This window comes from Oryctolagus cuniculus, chromosome 5 (assembly GCF_964237555.1).
Source record: "Oryctolagus cuniculus chromosome 5, mOryCun1.1, whole genome shotgun sequence".
Taxonomy (NCBI): domain Eukaryota; kingdom Metazoa; phylum Chordata; class Mammalia; order Lagomorpha; family Leporidae; genus Oryctolagus; species Oryctolagus cuniculus.
The window spans coordinates 112,020,588-112,038,564 of NC_091436.1; the positions used below are offsets into that span (position 1 = coordinate 112,020,588).

A 17,977-nucleotide genomic window follows, 5' to 3' on the forward strand; every position below is an offset into this window, starting at 1 on the left:
GCCATCTGCGGAGTGTACCAACGGATGGAAGACCCTTCTCAATCTCTGCCTCTCTTTAACGCTGCCTTTCAAATAAATAAATTTTTTTTTTTAAAAAAACGCCATGGGAGCACTGTGATGGTGGAGAAGCAATAACTAGCTTGTTCCTATGGCAATAAGGAATCCTTCCCTACAGCCAGCTGGGTTATTTGCTATTCCCTGATCACATAGTCTTTTTTTTTTTAACCTATTCAGCTTTCTCAAACAGCTGGCATTGCCTGGTACACCCTTCCTACCTGACACAACTAGCTGAGCTGTTCTTTTTTTTTTTTTTCTTTTTCTTTTTTTTTTTTTTTTTTTGACAGCCAGAGTGGATAGTGAGAGAGAGACAGAGAAAGGTCTTCCTTTTGCCATTGGTTCACCCTCCAATGGCCGCCGCGGCCGGCACGCTGCGGCCGGTGCACCGCGCTGATCTGAAGGCAGGAGCCAGGTACTTATCCTGGTCTCCCATGGGGTGCAGGGTCCAAGGACTTGGGCCATCCTCCACTGCACTCCCTGGCCACAGCAGAGAGCTGGCCTGGAAGAGGGGCAACCGGGACAGAATCCGGCGCCCCGACCGGGACTAGAACCCGGTGTGCTGGCGCCGCAAGGCAGAGGATTAGCCTAGTGAGCCACGGCACCAGCCTCTGAGTTGTTCTTTAAAACCCAATTCAGGGGCCAGAATTGTGGCACAGCAGGTTTAGCCACTGCCTACAATGCTGGTATCACTTATTCGTGCACCTGTTCAATCCCCTACAACACTGCTTCAGCTCCAGCTTCCTACTAACATGCCTGGGAATGCAGTAGAAGATCACCCAAAAACTTGGGTGCCTGCAACCCACTTCAGAGGCACTGATTTGGGTTCCAGGCTCCTGGCTTTGGCCTGGCCCAGCACAGGCCATTGGCAGCCATTTGGGAAGTGAATCACTAGTATGGAAGATCTGTCTTCCCCTCTTTCTATCACTCTGCCTTTCAAATGAATAATAATAATAATAATAAAAAGACCCAATTTAGCTTCAGCTTCCTTTGGCTCAATTCTTTGATTACTTTTTACTCATTCAATGACAAATATTTGAATACAGAGTGTATGTACAGCCTTGAGGAAACAGCAGTGAACAAAGAAGTCAAAAATCCTGTCCTCAAAGAGCTTATACATTAATAGGAGGAGACAGACAACACATCTGATCCCAAAAGCTCTGGAAGTAAAACAGAGATATGGCATCAAATGTGAATGAAAGAAGGTACTTTAATCTGGACAGCCAGGGAGGAGATGATATTTCATATGAAGAGATGATATGTCAGCACAGATTTGAATTTTGAAGTTGGATTCCAGCCAAATGACAACCCAGGAAAACTGCTCCCGTGAAGAAAAGGAAAGCAATGTCTCTGAGAAGGAATGAACTTGGGGTGCTAAGAGACAGCATAAGGTCCACGCGGCTACAGCATAGTGAGTGAGCCAGAATAGAGCAGAAAACACAATTAGGATGATGAGTACATATGGCTTTATAGGCCATAAAATGAGCTGAACAGGAAAGAAACCCACTAGTGGGTTTTGACCAGAAGACTAACATGAATGATAAACAAAGAGAACAAGAATGAAGGCAGAAATAATACTCAAGAGGCTCTGATGGTACTCTAAATAAGGGAAATGGGAAAGACAGAGCTCAGGGTGGGCCATAATGAGATGGAAAAATGACTGTGGAAAAGTGAACAAAGAAATTATAAAGCCAGGATATAGGAAGAATTACCAACATGCATTTGTCAGAGACCATGAACAGTAATAGGGGTAGTACTGGTGCAAAATACCATGAGCTAGGGGTTTGGCACTGTGGCGCAGCAGGTTAAAGCTACAGTCTGCAGTGCTGGCATCCCACATGGGCACCAGTTCTACTCCCAGCTGCTCCTCTTCCAATCCAGATCTTTGCTATGGACTGGGAGAGCGGTAGAAGATGACCCAAGTCCCTGGGCCCCTGTACCCATGTAGGAGACCTGGAAGACCCGGAAGAAGCTCCGGGCGTTGTGGCCATTTGGGGAGTGAACCAGTGGATGGAAGACTGATCTCTCTGTCTCTACCTCTCTCTGTAACTATCTCAAATAAATAAAAAATAAATCTTTAAAAAAATACCATGACCTAGGTGCTAAAATCATCAATGAATAAGGGGAGGGCAGCAACAAAGAAGGCATACATTTATCACAAGGGATTTAAATGACCTGTAGCTCTGATAATGGAAAGAAATATTTCAAAGTGGTAACATGGAACAACAAAGACCCTCACCCCATAACTACACTGGGTATGGAGAAGAAAAACAGCCTCTGCTGAAGATGGCCACAGAAGCAGCAGTATCATTAAAGGAGCCAGATTTCAGTTAGAAGAAAAATGGAAAGGGAACGTTTGGAGAGGAGATAGGGCCATCAGGGAATATGGTAATGACCGGCTGTTGTGAGGATGAGGCAATATACAGAGCTAGGATGAGGCAATACAGATACAAATAAAGCTACAACTGTATTACTTAACACAGGGTCTTAGGCACAGACTCATACAATATGATCATCATCACAGCACGTAATATAGTTTAGCACTATTTCAGTAAATTATATTACTCAATTATTATTTACTATGTTGTCTGTGTCTCCCAAGCAAGCCCATGAAGGTAGGGACATTTTCAGTTTTATCCACCTCTGTGTACACAGCACTGCTGGTACATAATTGATGACCTCAGTATATATTCACCAAATGAATTAATGTACTTCTACAGCACTTAAACAGAGTGCTTGTGAATAGGAAAGCCTCTAGCTAGAATTAGGAATAGAATTAACCTCAAACCATTTACATACCATAAAGAAAACCAAAATCACACATGAAAAAGGCAGGAGAGGGCGTGCTGGGATAAAATAACCAAGAAAACCGAAAGAACAAATTTCAAATCAACTGCATAAGAAAAGCAGTCTTATTATTGTTTCTAGACATATTAACTGCCAAGTACTTGATTACATCTTTTCAAATAGGAAAACAGTCTACTTATTCTGGACTCTAAAAACTCCCTGGCTTCTCCCTATCCCATTACCCTTATTATAATTCTTGTTTCCAAGTATTAAAATAATAGTTTACAGTTTTATTTATATGAAAGGCAGAGTGACAGAGATATGGAGGAAGGGAGGGAGGGAGGGAGGTACTTATCAGCTGGTTTAATTCCTAAAATGCCCACAAGAGCCAGGGCTAGGCCAGGAGCCTGATCTCTTGTGTAGGTGGCAAAAACAGAAGTAGATGGAAAATTGTTTGCTACCTTCCCAGGCCCATTATCGAGAAGCTGAATTTGAAACAAAGAAACTGGGAAACAAAATCAGAGCTGCCATATGCAATGTCAATATCCCAAGCAGCAACTTAACAAGTATATCACAATGCCCAACCCAGTATCAGTGTATTTTTAATTTATTAAAAGTAAATTGGGGCCGGCACCGCGGCTCTATAGGCTAATCCTCTGCCTGCAGCGCCAGCACACTGGGTTCTAGTCCCGGTTGGGGCGCCGGATTCTGTCCCGGTTGCCCCTGTTCCTGGCTAGCTCTCTGCTATGGCCTGGGAAAGCAGTAGAAGATGGCCCAAGTCCTTGGGCCCCTGCACCCATGTGGGAGACCCAGAAGAAGCTCATGGCTTGGGATCAACTCAGCTCTGGCCTTTGCAGCCATTTGGGGAATGAACTAGCAGATGGAAGACTTCTCTCTCTGGCTCTACCTCTATCTGTAACTCTGTCTCTCAAATAAATAAAGTAAATTTTTACAAAAGAAAAAAAAAGGATATGGAGCTTACCGAATCAATCTGATCTAAGGAAATCTTCCCAGCATTTCCCTGTGTGTTATAATCTTGGCCAGTGTAGGAATGACTGGAAAAAAAAAAAAAAAAACTATTAAAGGAGAATTGGTAAAGTATGTTTGATCATCTCAAATGAAGTATTTTATTCCAATAAAAATTTAAGTCTCATAATAAAACATCTTATATATAAACATTAGCAGAAACACAGGCAAGTGTTTTAAATATATTTAACAAAATATATTTAAGTAACTTACACAAAATTCATACAATAATATATTGACAGTCTGGCTTTCTTCATTCCTAATCCAGGGAATTACTTTCAATGATTATTCAATTTCAAACCTTTACTATGTATCAACAGCATAGCAACACACCAAAACAGAAACTGGAGATTAAATCAGGAACAATGACCCAGTGGTGAGTGGGTCAAAACTCTACTTTGCAGAGTGAATAGGAGGGCTAAATTGAAAATCACTTGTTAAAGGGCCTGACATACAGTAATCAGTTTATTAAGATAACTAATATACATATTTAACTATATACAGTGAGTAAACAGTCCTCACCTACATCTTCTGATGAGATGTTAACAACCACTCTGAGAGAGGATTTGGGCTCCTGTTTTTGACTTTATTATATTTAATTAAGCATAAAGACTTTTCCAAACTAATGACAATTTAACCCACTGCTTGGTTGGGACACTCATCTTGACTCTCTCTTCATCCATGGTAAAGTGGATTCCTTTCTCTCAGGAAAATCCACAATTTCTTGCCTTTGGCAACAATGGAAATGCTGAAGAGGTGAGTGGCAAGGCTGCTGGCACTGACCTCTTGCACACAAATCACATAAAAAGAGGCAGGAATCTCTCTCTGCTGGTGATCACACCAATTCTTCCCAAGTTAGCAACTCTGACCACCACACACAGGCAACCAGTGTCAAATGCAGAGAAATTAATAATCTTGTCAATCTCCAAATCACAGGGCCTCTCACTTTATAAAGAGAGATCTGGATAGTGAATGATGCCAGTATCATCAGTCACCAGATGAGGGATTCCTTTTGTGCCAACAAAGATCATTTTCACTGTGCACTTGTGCTTGGCCTCCTTGGGTATAACATGATGAACAGCAAAGCAACACTTGGTGTCACAGATCAAACAGAAATTCTCTCCAATCTTGTCAATGCTCCTGACATGCATGAAACCAGCAGGGTGAATTATATCCATTCATCAATCTTAATGAAATGAACTGCTGCATGAAGATTTTTTTTATTTCATTTCCTGTCAGTGCATATTAACGTGTGTTCCTTAGGAAAATGATCAGAGGAAGAAGACATCTTCTCTGCTTGTGGGGACCAGTGGATGGACAAGGAGCAAGTGGTAGATTTACCCAGCATCCTAGGTTTTGGAGTTGCTTCTCGCTTTAGATGCTTCTTGGGACTACAAGCCAAGGCTGTGCCAGGCACAGAAAGAGGCCTGTGAAAATTTCTCTTTATCTGACAAATAAGGAAACTGAGGCTCAGAGGAGTCAGCAACTTGTTAGGATCAGATGAACAAGCAATGCAGTGAGAATTTAAACCTTTGACCCTTAATAACTCCCTGCTTCAGGGCCAGCACAGTGGCACACTAGGTTAATCCTCTGTCTGCGGTGCTGGCATCCCATGTGGTGCCAGGTTCTAGTCCCCATTGCTCCTCTTCCAGTCCAGCTCTCTGCTGTGGCCTGGGAAAGCAGTAGAGGATGGCCTAAGTGTTTGGGCCCCTGCACCTGTGTGGGAGACCAGGAAGAGGCACCTGGCTCCTAGCTTCAGATAGGCACAGTTCCGGCCGTAGTGGCCATTTGGGGAATGAACCAACAGAAGGAAGACCCCTCTCTCTGTCTCTCTCTCTCTAACTCTGTCAAATAAATAAAATAAAAAATAAATAAAAAATAATTCCCTGTTTCTTCACTACACTACTTCATCCTCTCCCCTGTAATAAATATTTCTATATTATTTACAAATTAGTCAATATACTTGATTATTCTTCCTAAATCCATCTACTTTTATAGAATTTTATCTCCCTAATACAACACTGTACACCTACCCAACTTCATAAATACAGATTCAGACATAGTAATGTTTAATGGGGCAAACACAGCAACTAGATTGCATTAAACACACACACACACACACACACACAAACTATAGATTTTGCAAACACCACAACTAAAGGGAAATCCTGGAGTGAAACATCATTTTGATGACAAAGAATTCCAGACTCTTGGCTCTCTACTCAGTACAGATTCCTCTTGCTGAAGCACATATACTCTCAAAATGCTCTGCTGAGAAGTGGTTGTTTCTACAATCAATTTTACTGACTCAACAATGAGTATGCTTTATGAAGCAAAGTCACAAAGTATTTTAGGATGCTGCAGCTATTGGCTAGCAGACCTTCCCCTGCCATAGTCTTTCCTCCATGGGCAAAGAAAGGCCTGAGAATCACAGAGTGATACCCAGGGAGACCAGCATATGAACACCAAAATACGAAGAACTATTCAGCTGAAGGCAGGTTAAGCAGCCAGATTTAGGAAAGCTCTCTGTCTTCCTTCTAGTCACCTAAAAGCAAGACACAGATTTACAAAAATTACAGGTGGCCCATGAAGGAGAACAAAGATCAACCCCAAAGACAACTTCATCCAGAGGCAATATGCAGGCACAAGTTCCACGAATGTGCCTCGGTCTGCCATTTCTTTGCCTTCCTACAAAACGCTTCTCCCAGAGACTCTGAGCTCTTTTCCTATGTCTTATTATTTCTCTAAAAACGTTCTGATCTTTGTTGAAGATGTTATACAACCCAAATCGCCCTCTTTTGAGAACCAGTTATTCCCTGGGTGTCTCCTGTGCATATATGAAATATACATATCAATAAACTTCTGTTTCTCTCTCCTTAATCGGTTTTTTGTCACACGGGTCTATTCCAACTAAGAACCTATGGGGGTATTAAAGAAAACATTATTATTCTTCCTCTATATTCCCATATCCCAAAACATGTCATCTTGCCTCTTGTATTACGTCTCCCTCAAGAAACAACTTCCTAACAATTAAGGTATCATTGAATTCTCTGCATTCCATTAATCCTAATAGCACCATGGCATACAAAACTCAAGTTGTTAAACCAACAGCTGCCATTTAACTTAAATATTTTCCATGTTACTATACAATATAACCAGAGAACCGTTTCACTGAAATCCCAAGAATAAAAATGTATTTCACTTTCCAATATATCTTACAAAAGACCAAAGAGGCAGCACGGGACAATGGGAATAGCAGTAGACCAGGAGTCTGAAAATCTGTTCTTATTTTGCTCTTTATTCAAACTGGGGCAAGTTACTTAATAGTACTAATTTACATTACACATAATAATACCAGGCCTGCCTAATTGACAGAAACACTGTCAATTAAATAAAGCAAATAAAATAAGTAGTCAAACTGTCAATTAGAACCAGTAAAGCATATTCTAGTACACAACCGACTGCAGTCTTGACCAGAAAGCATAGAAATAGAAATAACAGGACAGTTAGACAAGCTGTATGATCCTATAAAGGAGCCATCACCCAGCTGGGAGGTATAGGCCACACCATTACCCTGATAAGCTTCAGTGTCCTATTCTATAAACTTAAAGGTGGTAATTACAATGACATAACATCAGATAGATTAACAAATGTGAAAATCTGCTATAAATACTAAAACGATGCACAAACTCGATTATAGTTATTAAGTAAATGGAGTCAATGACTGAAAAACTTTATGTAGAAGTTGGCTCAGGCCAGATTAATGCAATACAATAAGTACACAGAGAAGATATATAAAAAAGAAGCACACATTTGCCTGAATGATTAGCTGCACATTTGTCATGTGAGTGCTCAGAAAATTCATGGAGGGTAGGTGTTGTAGCACTGCAGGTTAAGTCACCACTTGAGATGTCCATATCCCACACAGGGTGCCTGGCTGCAGTCCTGACTGCTCTGCCTTTCTGATCCATCTTCCTGCTTAGGTGCAAGGGAGACAGCACACAATGGCTCAAGTACTTGGGTTCCTGTCACCTACATGAGAGAAACAGATGGTGTTCCTTGCTTCCAGCTCCTGGCTTCAGTCTGGCCTAGCCCTGGTCATTGCTGGCATTTGGGGAATAAACTACACAATGTAAGATAGCTCACTAGCTCTCTCTCTAACTCTCTTCTACCTGCCCATCACTCCAGCTTTCAAATAAATTAATATATCTTAAAAAAACATGAAAAACACACAAAAAATTGTACCAAAATGTATTTATATTTTAACTATATTTTTCCTGAAACTTTGTGAAGCACCTTTGTATAAGATGATTGTTCCTCAATACTGATAGTATTTATAAATGGACTAAATTCCAAGGGAAAAAGCAAAAAGGGCTGGTGCTGTGGCATAGTGGATAAAGCCACCGCCTGCAGTGCCAACAACCCATATAGGTGCCAGTTCAAGTCCCAGCTGCTCCACTTCTTATCTAGCTCTCTGCTATGGCGTGGGAAAGCAGTAGAAAATGGCCCAAGTCTTCGGGCTCCTGCACCCGTGTGGGAGATCTCCTGGCTTCAGATAGGTGCAGCCCCAGCCATTGCGGACAATTGGGGAGTGAACCAGTGGATGGAAGTCTGGCACCCCCCGCCCCGCCACCACCTCTCCTCTCTCTCTGTAACTATGACTTTCAAGTAAGTAAATAAATATATATAAAAAAAAAAAAGCAAAAAGAGAACAGCAGTAATGGTTGAAGCAAAAGTTTACTGAGCATATATATAATTAGAGAGAATATAAATAATCCAAATAGATATCAAAATTCTAGAAATATATTTAAAGAAAAGATGGTGGCAACCAGCCCAGGATGGGCAAGCATTAAACACACAGAAGGACAATAAAGGAGCGCAGGGGGATGACAGAAATGAAGATGTTAAGCAGCATCAGAATCAGGAATGGGACTTTTCCTCTCTGCTCATCTGTAATCAAGAGTTTACTTATATCATTGCATCTTGGTAGAAGAGTTAAAAAGTAATAAACATTAAAATTAAAAAACATTTGAACTAGATATGGACAGATGTAGCTGGGAGAGGGAGATTATTAGACAACACAAGATCTAGATGATGAGAAACTTTGTACCCCATGCTATGTATGCAATGAAGAACCATAAAAAATATTTAAGGTGAAACCTGACATAAGGCAGTTTACACCAGAGAAAGAAGTCAGTGTGGAGAAACGAGGAGAAACAGCATGGATGGGGCAGTGGAAAGTAAACTGGAACAATATTACAGGCAATATTTCATCCGGGCAAGAGGCCTTGAGAGTCTGAAGTAAGAAGCTGCCCTAAGTGGAGAAAGGTAGGCAGGTGATGAATCTGATTTTCTGGATTGGTGAAGGAAGAAGAGGGGTCAAGAAGTTTTTGGCTGAGTGACTGACTTCTTCCAGGACACAATTTTATTTTCCATGAGCAAGGCTATTTAGTCAAACAATACACTTCATTTCAGGAGTAAATTTTTGAAGAAATATATCTAAGTTCAGATAATAAGTATCTCTTGCCGTTAGAATGTTCCCAGAGGTACATTTCCTGGTAATAATTAAGCAAGGAGAGAAGCTCAAGGAAGAAAATGCAACAAAATCATGCTACCATAAAAGAATAAAACTTCTTAAGAGCAATGCTCATCAGCTCATGAAACAGGACCTGTGGCATTTACTGGGATATCCGAACAATGTTTCTAAAAGACACTCCTACAGATATCCAGGAAAAGCAAGGCACCTTTTCTAGCACTCAAAAACAAAGGTTCCACAACCCACAAAAAGGTCTTTGTTAGGGAACCATTCATGGAGAAAATAATTGTAGCGCCATTTGAAACAAAGTAGCACCCTTTGAAAGAAAGCAACTGCCAGTAGCACACCTTGAAAGAAAAGTAGATGGCCAGCGCCTTGGCTCAACAGGCTAACCCTCCGCCTAGCGGTGCCCGCACAACAGGTTCTAGTCCCGGTCGGGGCGCTGGATTCTGTCCGGGTTGCCCCTCTTCCAGGCCAGCTCTCTGCTGTGGCCAGGGAGTGCAGTGGAGGATGGCCCAAGTGCTTGGGCCCTGCACCCCATGGGAGACCAGGCTCCTGCTGTGGGGTCAGCACAGCGCACCAGTCCCGGCAGCCATTGTAGGGTGAACCAACGACAAAGGAAGACCTTTCTCTCTGTCTCTCTCTCTCTCTCTCACTGTCCGGAAGGGAGGGAGGGAGGGAGGGAGGGAGGAAGGAAGGAAGGGTAGAAAGGTAACCACCCGAGCTGGTAAGATTTGAAAAAGGGCGTCCTAACTACACTGCCTAACCACAAACTGTTGTTGCCATGACTACGGGACCCTGGGAGGTCGGAATGTGGGCGGGGCTAGCCTCTAGAAACTGTATATAAGGGGACCCTCAGACGCTGTAAACCAGAGGTTGCTCAGCCTCTCTACCCAGGCCGGAGTGCCTAGTGCCCACAGGAGTAGGCTTGAGCGATCTCTCCTCCTAGTCGCCTAGAGTACCAATAAAGTGTGTTTAGCTTGTAGCTTGACCTTCCTCTGTCTCCTCGACTCTTCCTTCGTGGCAGCCTGGCCAGTTCCCGCAGGGGGAGATCCTGACAGTCTTTCTAAATGAAATGTGGGAAAAGGTAAGGGATAGCACTGGAAAGACTGACTGACTACAGACAGTTATGTTTTAGAAACACGGACTACTGTATTCTAGAAGGCTGTTAGAATGTTGCTGAAATGACTGACAACACAGCTGAGCAGAGCCTGCGCCACCAGAAGGGAAACATGACCTGGGGGACCAGCGTGGGAAGGCCGAGATGAAGGAAGACATTGAATGTGAACATGGGACTGGGTAGTAAAGTGGAAGAACTGGATTGCAGTTAGAAGATTAATTTCCATTTGGGAGCTCACAAGTAGGATGTGAAAACAAAAAAGTCAGAGGCCTGGTTGTTTTATCATTTTTAACATTTGTAGTTCAGTATTTCTGTATGCACTAAGAGACTCTGAAATCTTGATTAGATTAAGTCGAGTATATCATTTCAGTTTATTAGAGTTGTTTAAGGGGTTTTTAGGTAAGCATATGACACAGTTGGCATTTTAGAAAATTTAAAAGTCCTTGTTTCTCAGGACCTGGAAGGTTACACATACATGTAGAAAGAGACAGGTGAAGCCAGGGAGATGTCTAACTCCAAGCTTCTGGGGGAACAGGTTAGTTTAGATAAAAAGACAAGCAAAGCCAATGGGAAAAAAGAAATGAAATTAGGTAGTAAGAAATTAGGCTTGCCCTGTCATGTAGGCCTCGCAACAAAAATTAATAATAATAGATGCTGTTTCCTTTTGTTTTAGGTTTGTTTAAATGAAAACTTGAGATTTGGCCAAGAGTTTTTAAAAACTTAATTATATGCATAACAGCATTAAAAAAAAAAAAAAAAAAAAAAACAGAACCTAACAACTGTGCATAATAAACTCTTGGGGCAGGCTTTAGCCTAGTGGCTAAGATGCTTGATTCCTATGTCTGATATGGGGCTCAAGTTCCTGACTCCAGCTTCCTGCTAAAACAGACCCTGGGAAGCAATGATGATGACTCAAGCAGTTGGGTCCCTACCACATAGGATACTTGGATTGTATTCCTGGCACCCAGTTTTAGCTTAGAACAGCTCTGGTCCTTGCAGGATTTAGAGAGTAAACCAGCAGAATACAGCAAGCACTCTCTGTCTCTCTGCTCCTCAAATAAACAATTAAGATCATATCCACACTGAATTGGCATTTTCCCATAGCACTATCACACAAACATGTAGTTTACAAAATAAAAACACCATGGGCATATAAAAAGATAATTGTGAAAGAGAAGCATCTGCACACATCTGATTTGTAGAATGCAAGTGAAAGGCAGACTGATTCCTAAACAATGTAGAAACAGAAATCTAAGTCCTGTTGAATGCACCAAGAATATCAATATCAGCACTTAAGTACTCAACAGGGAATAGCTTTTGAGTGTTGAAGCAGAGTTGAAAACAAAACAAAATAAAAAAAAAGCTGAAATTATATGACAGTGGATATGTGGGTCTCACAGCAAGATTAGCTGGTTAAGAAAAAAAAAATAATCTTTCCATCCTGCGGCACCGAGTGTTAGCAGAAGATGGATCAGCACACCGTGGCTCCAAGAGTGTTATTCACGAGCTCCAGTACTGTGACATAAATGCCACAAGGCATAGCTGGCAAAATGAAAGGGCAAAAGTCAGTTTTTCAAGGGTGATTACACCTCCAATCATTGTCTCCTTTTCAGACTACTGATGGCAACTTGCAGGAATAAACATGACGTCATGGAATAGCTCCACCAGTTGAGGAGTTAGCTGCAATTCCTCTTGTGTGTAATTCTTCCAAGTCTGGATTGCCAACGGCAATCATCAGCACAAAGGAAGGAGCAGGGAGGAGTGAAGATGTAAGTAGTGGAGATGTGAGTAGGCCGCAGAATTCAGCAGTCATGCCTAGACACACACTATCCTGTGACTTTACAAGATCTCTTGATCACGTTCAGCTTCATCACTGGTAGGGCAGGAATTTATAATAGAAAACACAAAAGAATGGACCTCAAAAGGCTGTTTTGAGGAACAAATGAGATGTCTGTAAAGCTAAACACTGCATTTTTCCTTCAAACTGTAATCATCGTCATCATCATCATCCAGGCCTATATTTATTGTACTTTAACACATTTGTTGTTCTTTTTCTGTGGTCTTAGCATTCACCATTTCTTCCATGAATACCAGAAATTTTTTTTCTTATTTACTCTATGTATACATTCATTTAAAATATCTAACCTTGGCCGGCGCCGTGGCTCACTAGGCTAATCCTCTGCCTGCGGCGCCGGCACCCTGGGTTCTAGTCCTGGTTGGGGCGCCGGATTCTGTCCCTGTTGCTCCTCTTCCAGTCCAGCTCTCTGCTGTGGCCCAGGAGGGCAGTGGAGGGTGGCCCAAGTGCTTAGGCCCTGCACCCGCATGGGAGACCAGGAGGAAGCACCTGCTCCTGGCTTTGGATCACAGCAGCATGCCGGCTGTGACAGCCGTTTTGGGTGAACCAACAGAAGGAAGACCTTTCTTTCTGTCTCTCTCTCTCTCTCACTGTCTAACTCTGCCTATCAAAAAATAAAAATAAAAATAAAATAAAATATCTAACCTCGAAGTAGAGAATTGAGATGACTTAAACAACCTGTCACGTGGACGGTTTTGTGAGTCTGCCATTATAATCTACACTTGCATCTTTAAGAAGTTTCCAAAGTACAAAGATTCAACCTCAATCACTGGAGATTTAAATGGAATCCAATTTTGGAGAGCTGTACTGTTCAATACAGTATCCATTAGTAAATGTGACTATTGAGCACTGAAATGTAGCTTAGTCAGAACTGAAATGTTCAGTAAGTATAAAGCAACCACTAGCTTTCAAAGACTTAGTAGAAAAAATAAAGCAAAATATTAATAATTTTTGATATTTGGGCTGGCGTGGTGGCACAGCAGGTTAGGCTTCTGCCTGCAACATCAGCATCCTATATGGGCAATGGTTTGAGTCCCCACTGCTCTACTCTTGATCCAGCTCCCTGCTAATGAGCCTGGAAAAGCAGTGGAAGCTGGCTCAAATACTTGGGCCCCTGCACCCACATGGAAGATCCAGACGGGGTTCCAGGCTTCTGGCTTCATACCAACCCAGCCCTGGCTGTTGTGGTCTTTTGGGGAGTGAATCAGTGGATAGAAGACCTCTCTCTCTTTCTCTGTGACTCTTTGAAACAAATAAATCTTCAAAAAAGCATTTTTCATATCCATCACATGTTAAAATGATATATGGGATATATTAGCAAGATTTAATTAAAATTAATTTCATTAAATAATTAAAAATTATCTATTTGGCTCATATTGGTTGCTTTCATTATGTTTCTAATGGATAGCACTTTTGTACAATGATGATACAATGACATGAACCATCAAACTCTCTGAAGGACCAGGTATACTGTAGAATATCCAACTGACCTATCCTGACTGCTATGTGCCTAATTAACATTGATCTCTCCTAGTCATAAACAGAAAATCAGATGCAATTGGACATACTAAAGGAAGTGCCTCACATCTACTGTAGATGTCCTTGCTTTCACATTGTATTTGGAAATCAAGTTTTTACACATTAGCAATAGTTTGCCATTTATACTATTAGGGAAGCAATTTAAATTCCCATGAGCTTGAAGGTAACCTGAATGGTTACTTTGGGGAGAAATACAGCTGTGACACATTTCTATTTGGGAGTCCTTAAGCCTGCTTGGCCACTTCAACACTTAATTGCAACTGTCCATTCTTCTCTCATTTGTAGGAAGCCATTCTAAGGAGAAGGAAGGATATTGGGAGAGGGGGGGTAAGGGATGTTAAAGAGGATTACAGCAAGATCTTAAGCCAGAGTGGAAAGAATTTTCCCACCCTTGAAGGGCATTCTCTCTGCACCCCACCCCATCAACAGATAGAGATTCTAAGGTTCATAAAATAATACATAAAACATACTTCTTTCTTTGTCAGGCATCTTCCAGAACTCGTGAACTTAAGAATGTTGATGCTATTTACTCCTTTCTATGTGGCAGGCTACAGTTTGTCATATTTCTTAAACTGGCAAAATTAAAAAAAAAAATAGTGAAGAAAGCACCACAAGTAGTCAAAAGCATCAAGGAGACATTTATTTGGACCATTAAAAAAGTAAGCCCATACATCCTTCAAATTGAAGTATAATCTCCAACATCATTCTATAAACATATGCCAAGTTCCAATACATCCTTTCCACAAAAAGCCAGGTATAATCACAACACAAATAGAAACCAATTTCCTGGGAGAGAAAACAAAGGTCTCTGTACATCACCAATATATCCATTTCTGCAATCACAATTTTACCTACTTGGAACGTTAAAAAAAATACTCTGTCCACATAAACTAGGCCATTCAGACATTTACAAAGCGCAACCCCTGCAGTTTGGATTTGTTGGGTGGGTAGGAAATCAAGGGAGCCAAAGTTACAATGTATCATTTCCTACTGTGAAGGATATCACAGGAAAATTCACTCAACAGCTGTCACTGCTGAAATTGAAATGAGTTTCTTTTTACAGCTAAATCCCTAGTAAATGGTATCCAACTTGTGTTAGCCCAGGTGATTTTCCCTGCAGTTATTCCAAATGAGAACACAATCAATAAAATTCTGTTTTAAATGGAATGTAAATTACTTTTCCACAAGCATGAATTTTACTCAATTTTGTTTTAAAAAAAAATTCCCAGAAAACTACCACCAGACAATCTGCAGTATAATGATCTGTATTTCTGTGTAACTGGGAGAAATTATATGATTCCCAGAAGCTCACATATCCTACAAAAATCGGGACCATCCCTAGGTAAGAACTATCAGTGGTACAATGCTGCTTTTCTTTACTTTAGGTTGGTCTCCTTTTCTCCATGTAGTCCATATTGCCCTACTTATTCCAATTTATAGCAGCAACAATTCGATGAAAGCTTAATCTTCAACTGAATCTCATTTTTCTATCAAAAATACAAGTACCTTAAATTTGTCAAGTCATTGAATTGCAGTTAAAAAAAGGCAGATTTCTTTGTATGTAAATTACATTTCATTAAAATTTATAACAAAAGTAAAATGTGTACACAAATACCTATAGCATGCATTTATACTTCATAGAAATTTTCACAATACACATTTAAGGCAAACAACATCTCTCTTTCTGTAACTTTTGTGTATCCCTTCTTCATGACATATTCTTAAAAAAAAGATTTGAAAGGTAGAGAGACAGAAAGAGACCCACAAAGAGGTCTTACATTCACTGGTTCACTCCCCCAAACAGCCTCAACAGCCAGGGATGAGCTAGGCTGAAGTCAGCAGCCAAGAGCTTTTTCCAGGTCTCCCATGTTGGTGCAGAGGCCCAAGGACTTGGGGCATCTTCCACTGCTTTCCCAGGCACATTAGCAGGAGCAGGGTCAGAAGTGGAGCAGCCAGCTCTTGAACCAGCATCCATATGGGATGCCAGCACTGCAGGCTTCTGCTTTACCACCTACACCACAGCACCTGCCCCAATGCTATATTCTTAAATGTTTATTTTGATAGTATAATGATCTCCTAAGAGAAGCTGCTTTGGTTTAGGCCCAAGATAATCAAATGATTGCTATAAAGGAAGGATGGCTGAGAAGTAGTAATGACCAATTGAGAGGTTGAAGAACTAAAGTGCTAACATCTAGCAGAATTAATACATCCCACTGATGGACAACATCTTCCCATCATTCCACAAATAATTTAAAATCTGGAATACATCTGTGATTAGCTATCACCCATTTACAGCATTCTATGATTACCCCTCATATTTGTTCTCCTGCAACAGGAGAGAAACAGGGTCACAATGCCTTTGGAGTTCTGGTGGGTTTTTCTTTGGGGAAAGAGGGGACAGCAGGGATGGATAATGAGGATTATTACTGAAAGTCACAGTCCAGCAATCATTATGTAAACTCCTTGAGTTTTGCAGAGTTACTGTTGGTGCTTTATGATGCTTAAGGGTTGCAATTCAGAGATCACAACAGCAAGGTACAAAATAGTTCTCAGTTTTTAAATACATCTTTAACTTCTGAAGAAATGGGGATGAAAAATGTAGAGGTACTTTTTGCTTTAGGTCACAAGAGGAACAGAAAGTATTCTGTTCACAAATATTAGCTCCTATATGAAATGCAGGAATTTGTATAACTTAAAATAAAAGGTTACAAGGTAAAATAAATAGATAAACACCCCAGTCTAGGGTGGGCTTGAGAAAAATAATAATAAATAACAAATTTTTTTAAAAAGTAGATACAAGAGAATGACCAAACAAATGTGGTAAAACATAATATAAAGAATCTGGGTGAAGGATAGGAAAAAAAAAAAAAGAACCAATAAAGGTAATAATTTAAAAAAATTATTACTTGATACTATGAAAAAAAGCCCCAAGACCCACAATAAAAGACAACATCAGCACTAACTATCCACAAACGTAAAAACATTTGTCTATCAGAGTTTTCCCTCATAAAAGACAGAAAATACATCAGGTTTTGTTTTTGCCCAAATTATCATCATATTCAGTCTCACCATTTAGTAGCTTAAAAAATTCAATGAAAGGTAAAGTTTTTAAACCCAAAAGTGTTTATCATTCACACAACCACTCACTCACTAACTGAACTCCTAATATACCAACCACTGTTATAAGGAATGGGAGACAGCAAATAAGGTGGACAAATCTCTTGTTCTTCTCACGGCTGACATTCTAGGCAAATGCAATTCGGCCCATGATTCTGCTCTGCAGAACAGAGTGAAATAATGTGATAAAGCATCTGAGAGGTGACTTTAAATTGGGTAATTAGGGGCAGACTTCAAGAAGACCTCAGAGAGGCAAGTGTTTGGCCTAGCCATCAATACGCTAGTTAGGACACCAATATCCCACATGGAAATTTCTAGGTTTGGTTTCTGGTTCTGTCTCCAGACTTCAACTTCCTGCTAATGCAAACCCTGGAAGGCAGCAATGATGGCTCGTGTGATGGAGTTCCTTCTACCTACATGGCAGATATCGTGGGGGAATGAATCAGAGGATAGGAGTTTCTCTCTGTCTCTTCCTTGTCAAATAAATAAATAAAACTTAAAAAAGAAAAATCCAAGGGGCCTGTGTTGTGCTACAATGGGTTGGGCTGCCACTTGCGGTGCTGGCATCCCATGTGGGTGCCAGTTTGAGTCCTGGCTGCTCCACTTCCGATCCAGCTCCCAAATGATGCTCCTGGGAGGGTGGCGGAATGTTGCTCCCCCCTCTTCGTGGAGGAACAACACAGGACCCTGCGCTGTTCTTTTATCTGCTCGGCCCTCCCCGGGTTGGCTACCGTCCCTTCCACCTCCGTGGAAGGGTGGTTCCCCCTGCCACTTTCCCCACTTCCGCGGGGGAGCGGCACACCGCCGGCTGGCTCTCTCGGGGGCTGCTCAGATGTTCCTTCAGATAGATGTTCCTGGTGCATGTTGTCTCTCTCCTCCTTTATAGTCCTCTTCTACCAATCCCAACTCTGCTACCCACACACCGAGTACGCTGCTCTCCTCC

General features: G+C 41.3%; 1 protein-coding gene across 4 annotated transcripts in view; it reads right to left on the reverse strand.

Moving 5' to 3' along the window:
- Positions 1–17,977, reverse strand: part of PRIM2 (DNA primase subunit 2) — a 365,751-nt gene that overhangs the window by 102,881 nt on the left and 244,893 nt on the right. For 3 of the 4 annotated variants that reach the window (XM_051854615.2, XM_051854614.2, XM_008263076.4), the window contains one exon: positions 3,824–3,896. In XM_051854615.2, coding sequence (XP_051710575.1) covers positions 3,824–3,896 — 73 coding nt within the window. Of the gene's footprint in view, positions 1–3,823; positions 3,897–17,977 lie in introns of those variants that run through there. The other variant, XR_007922941.2, reaches the window with a different exon arrangement.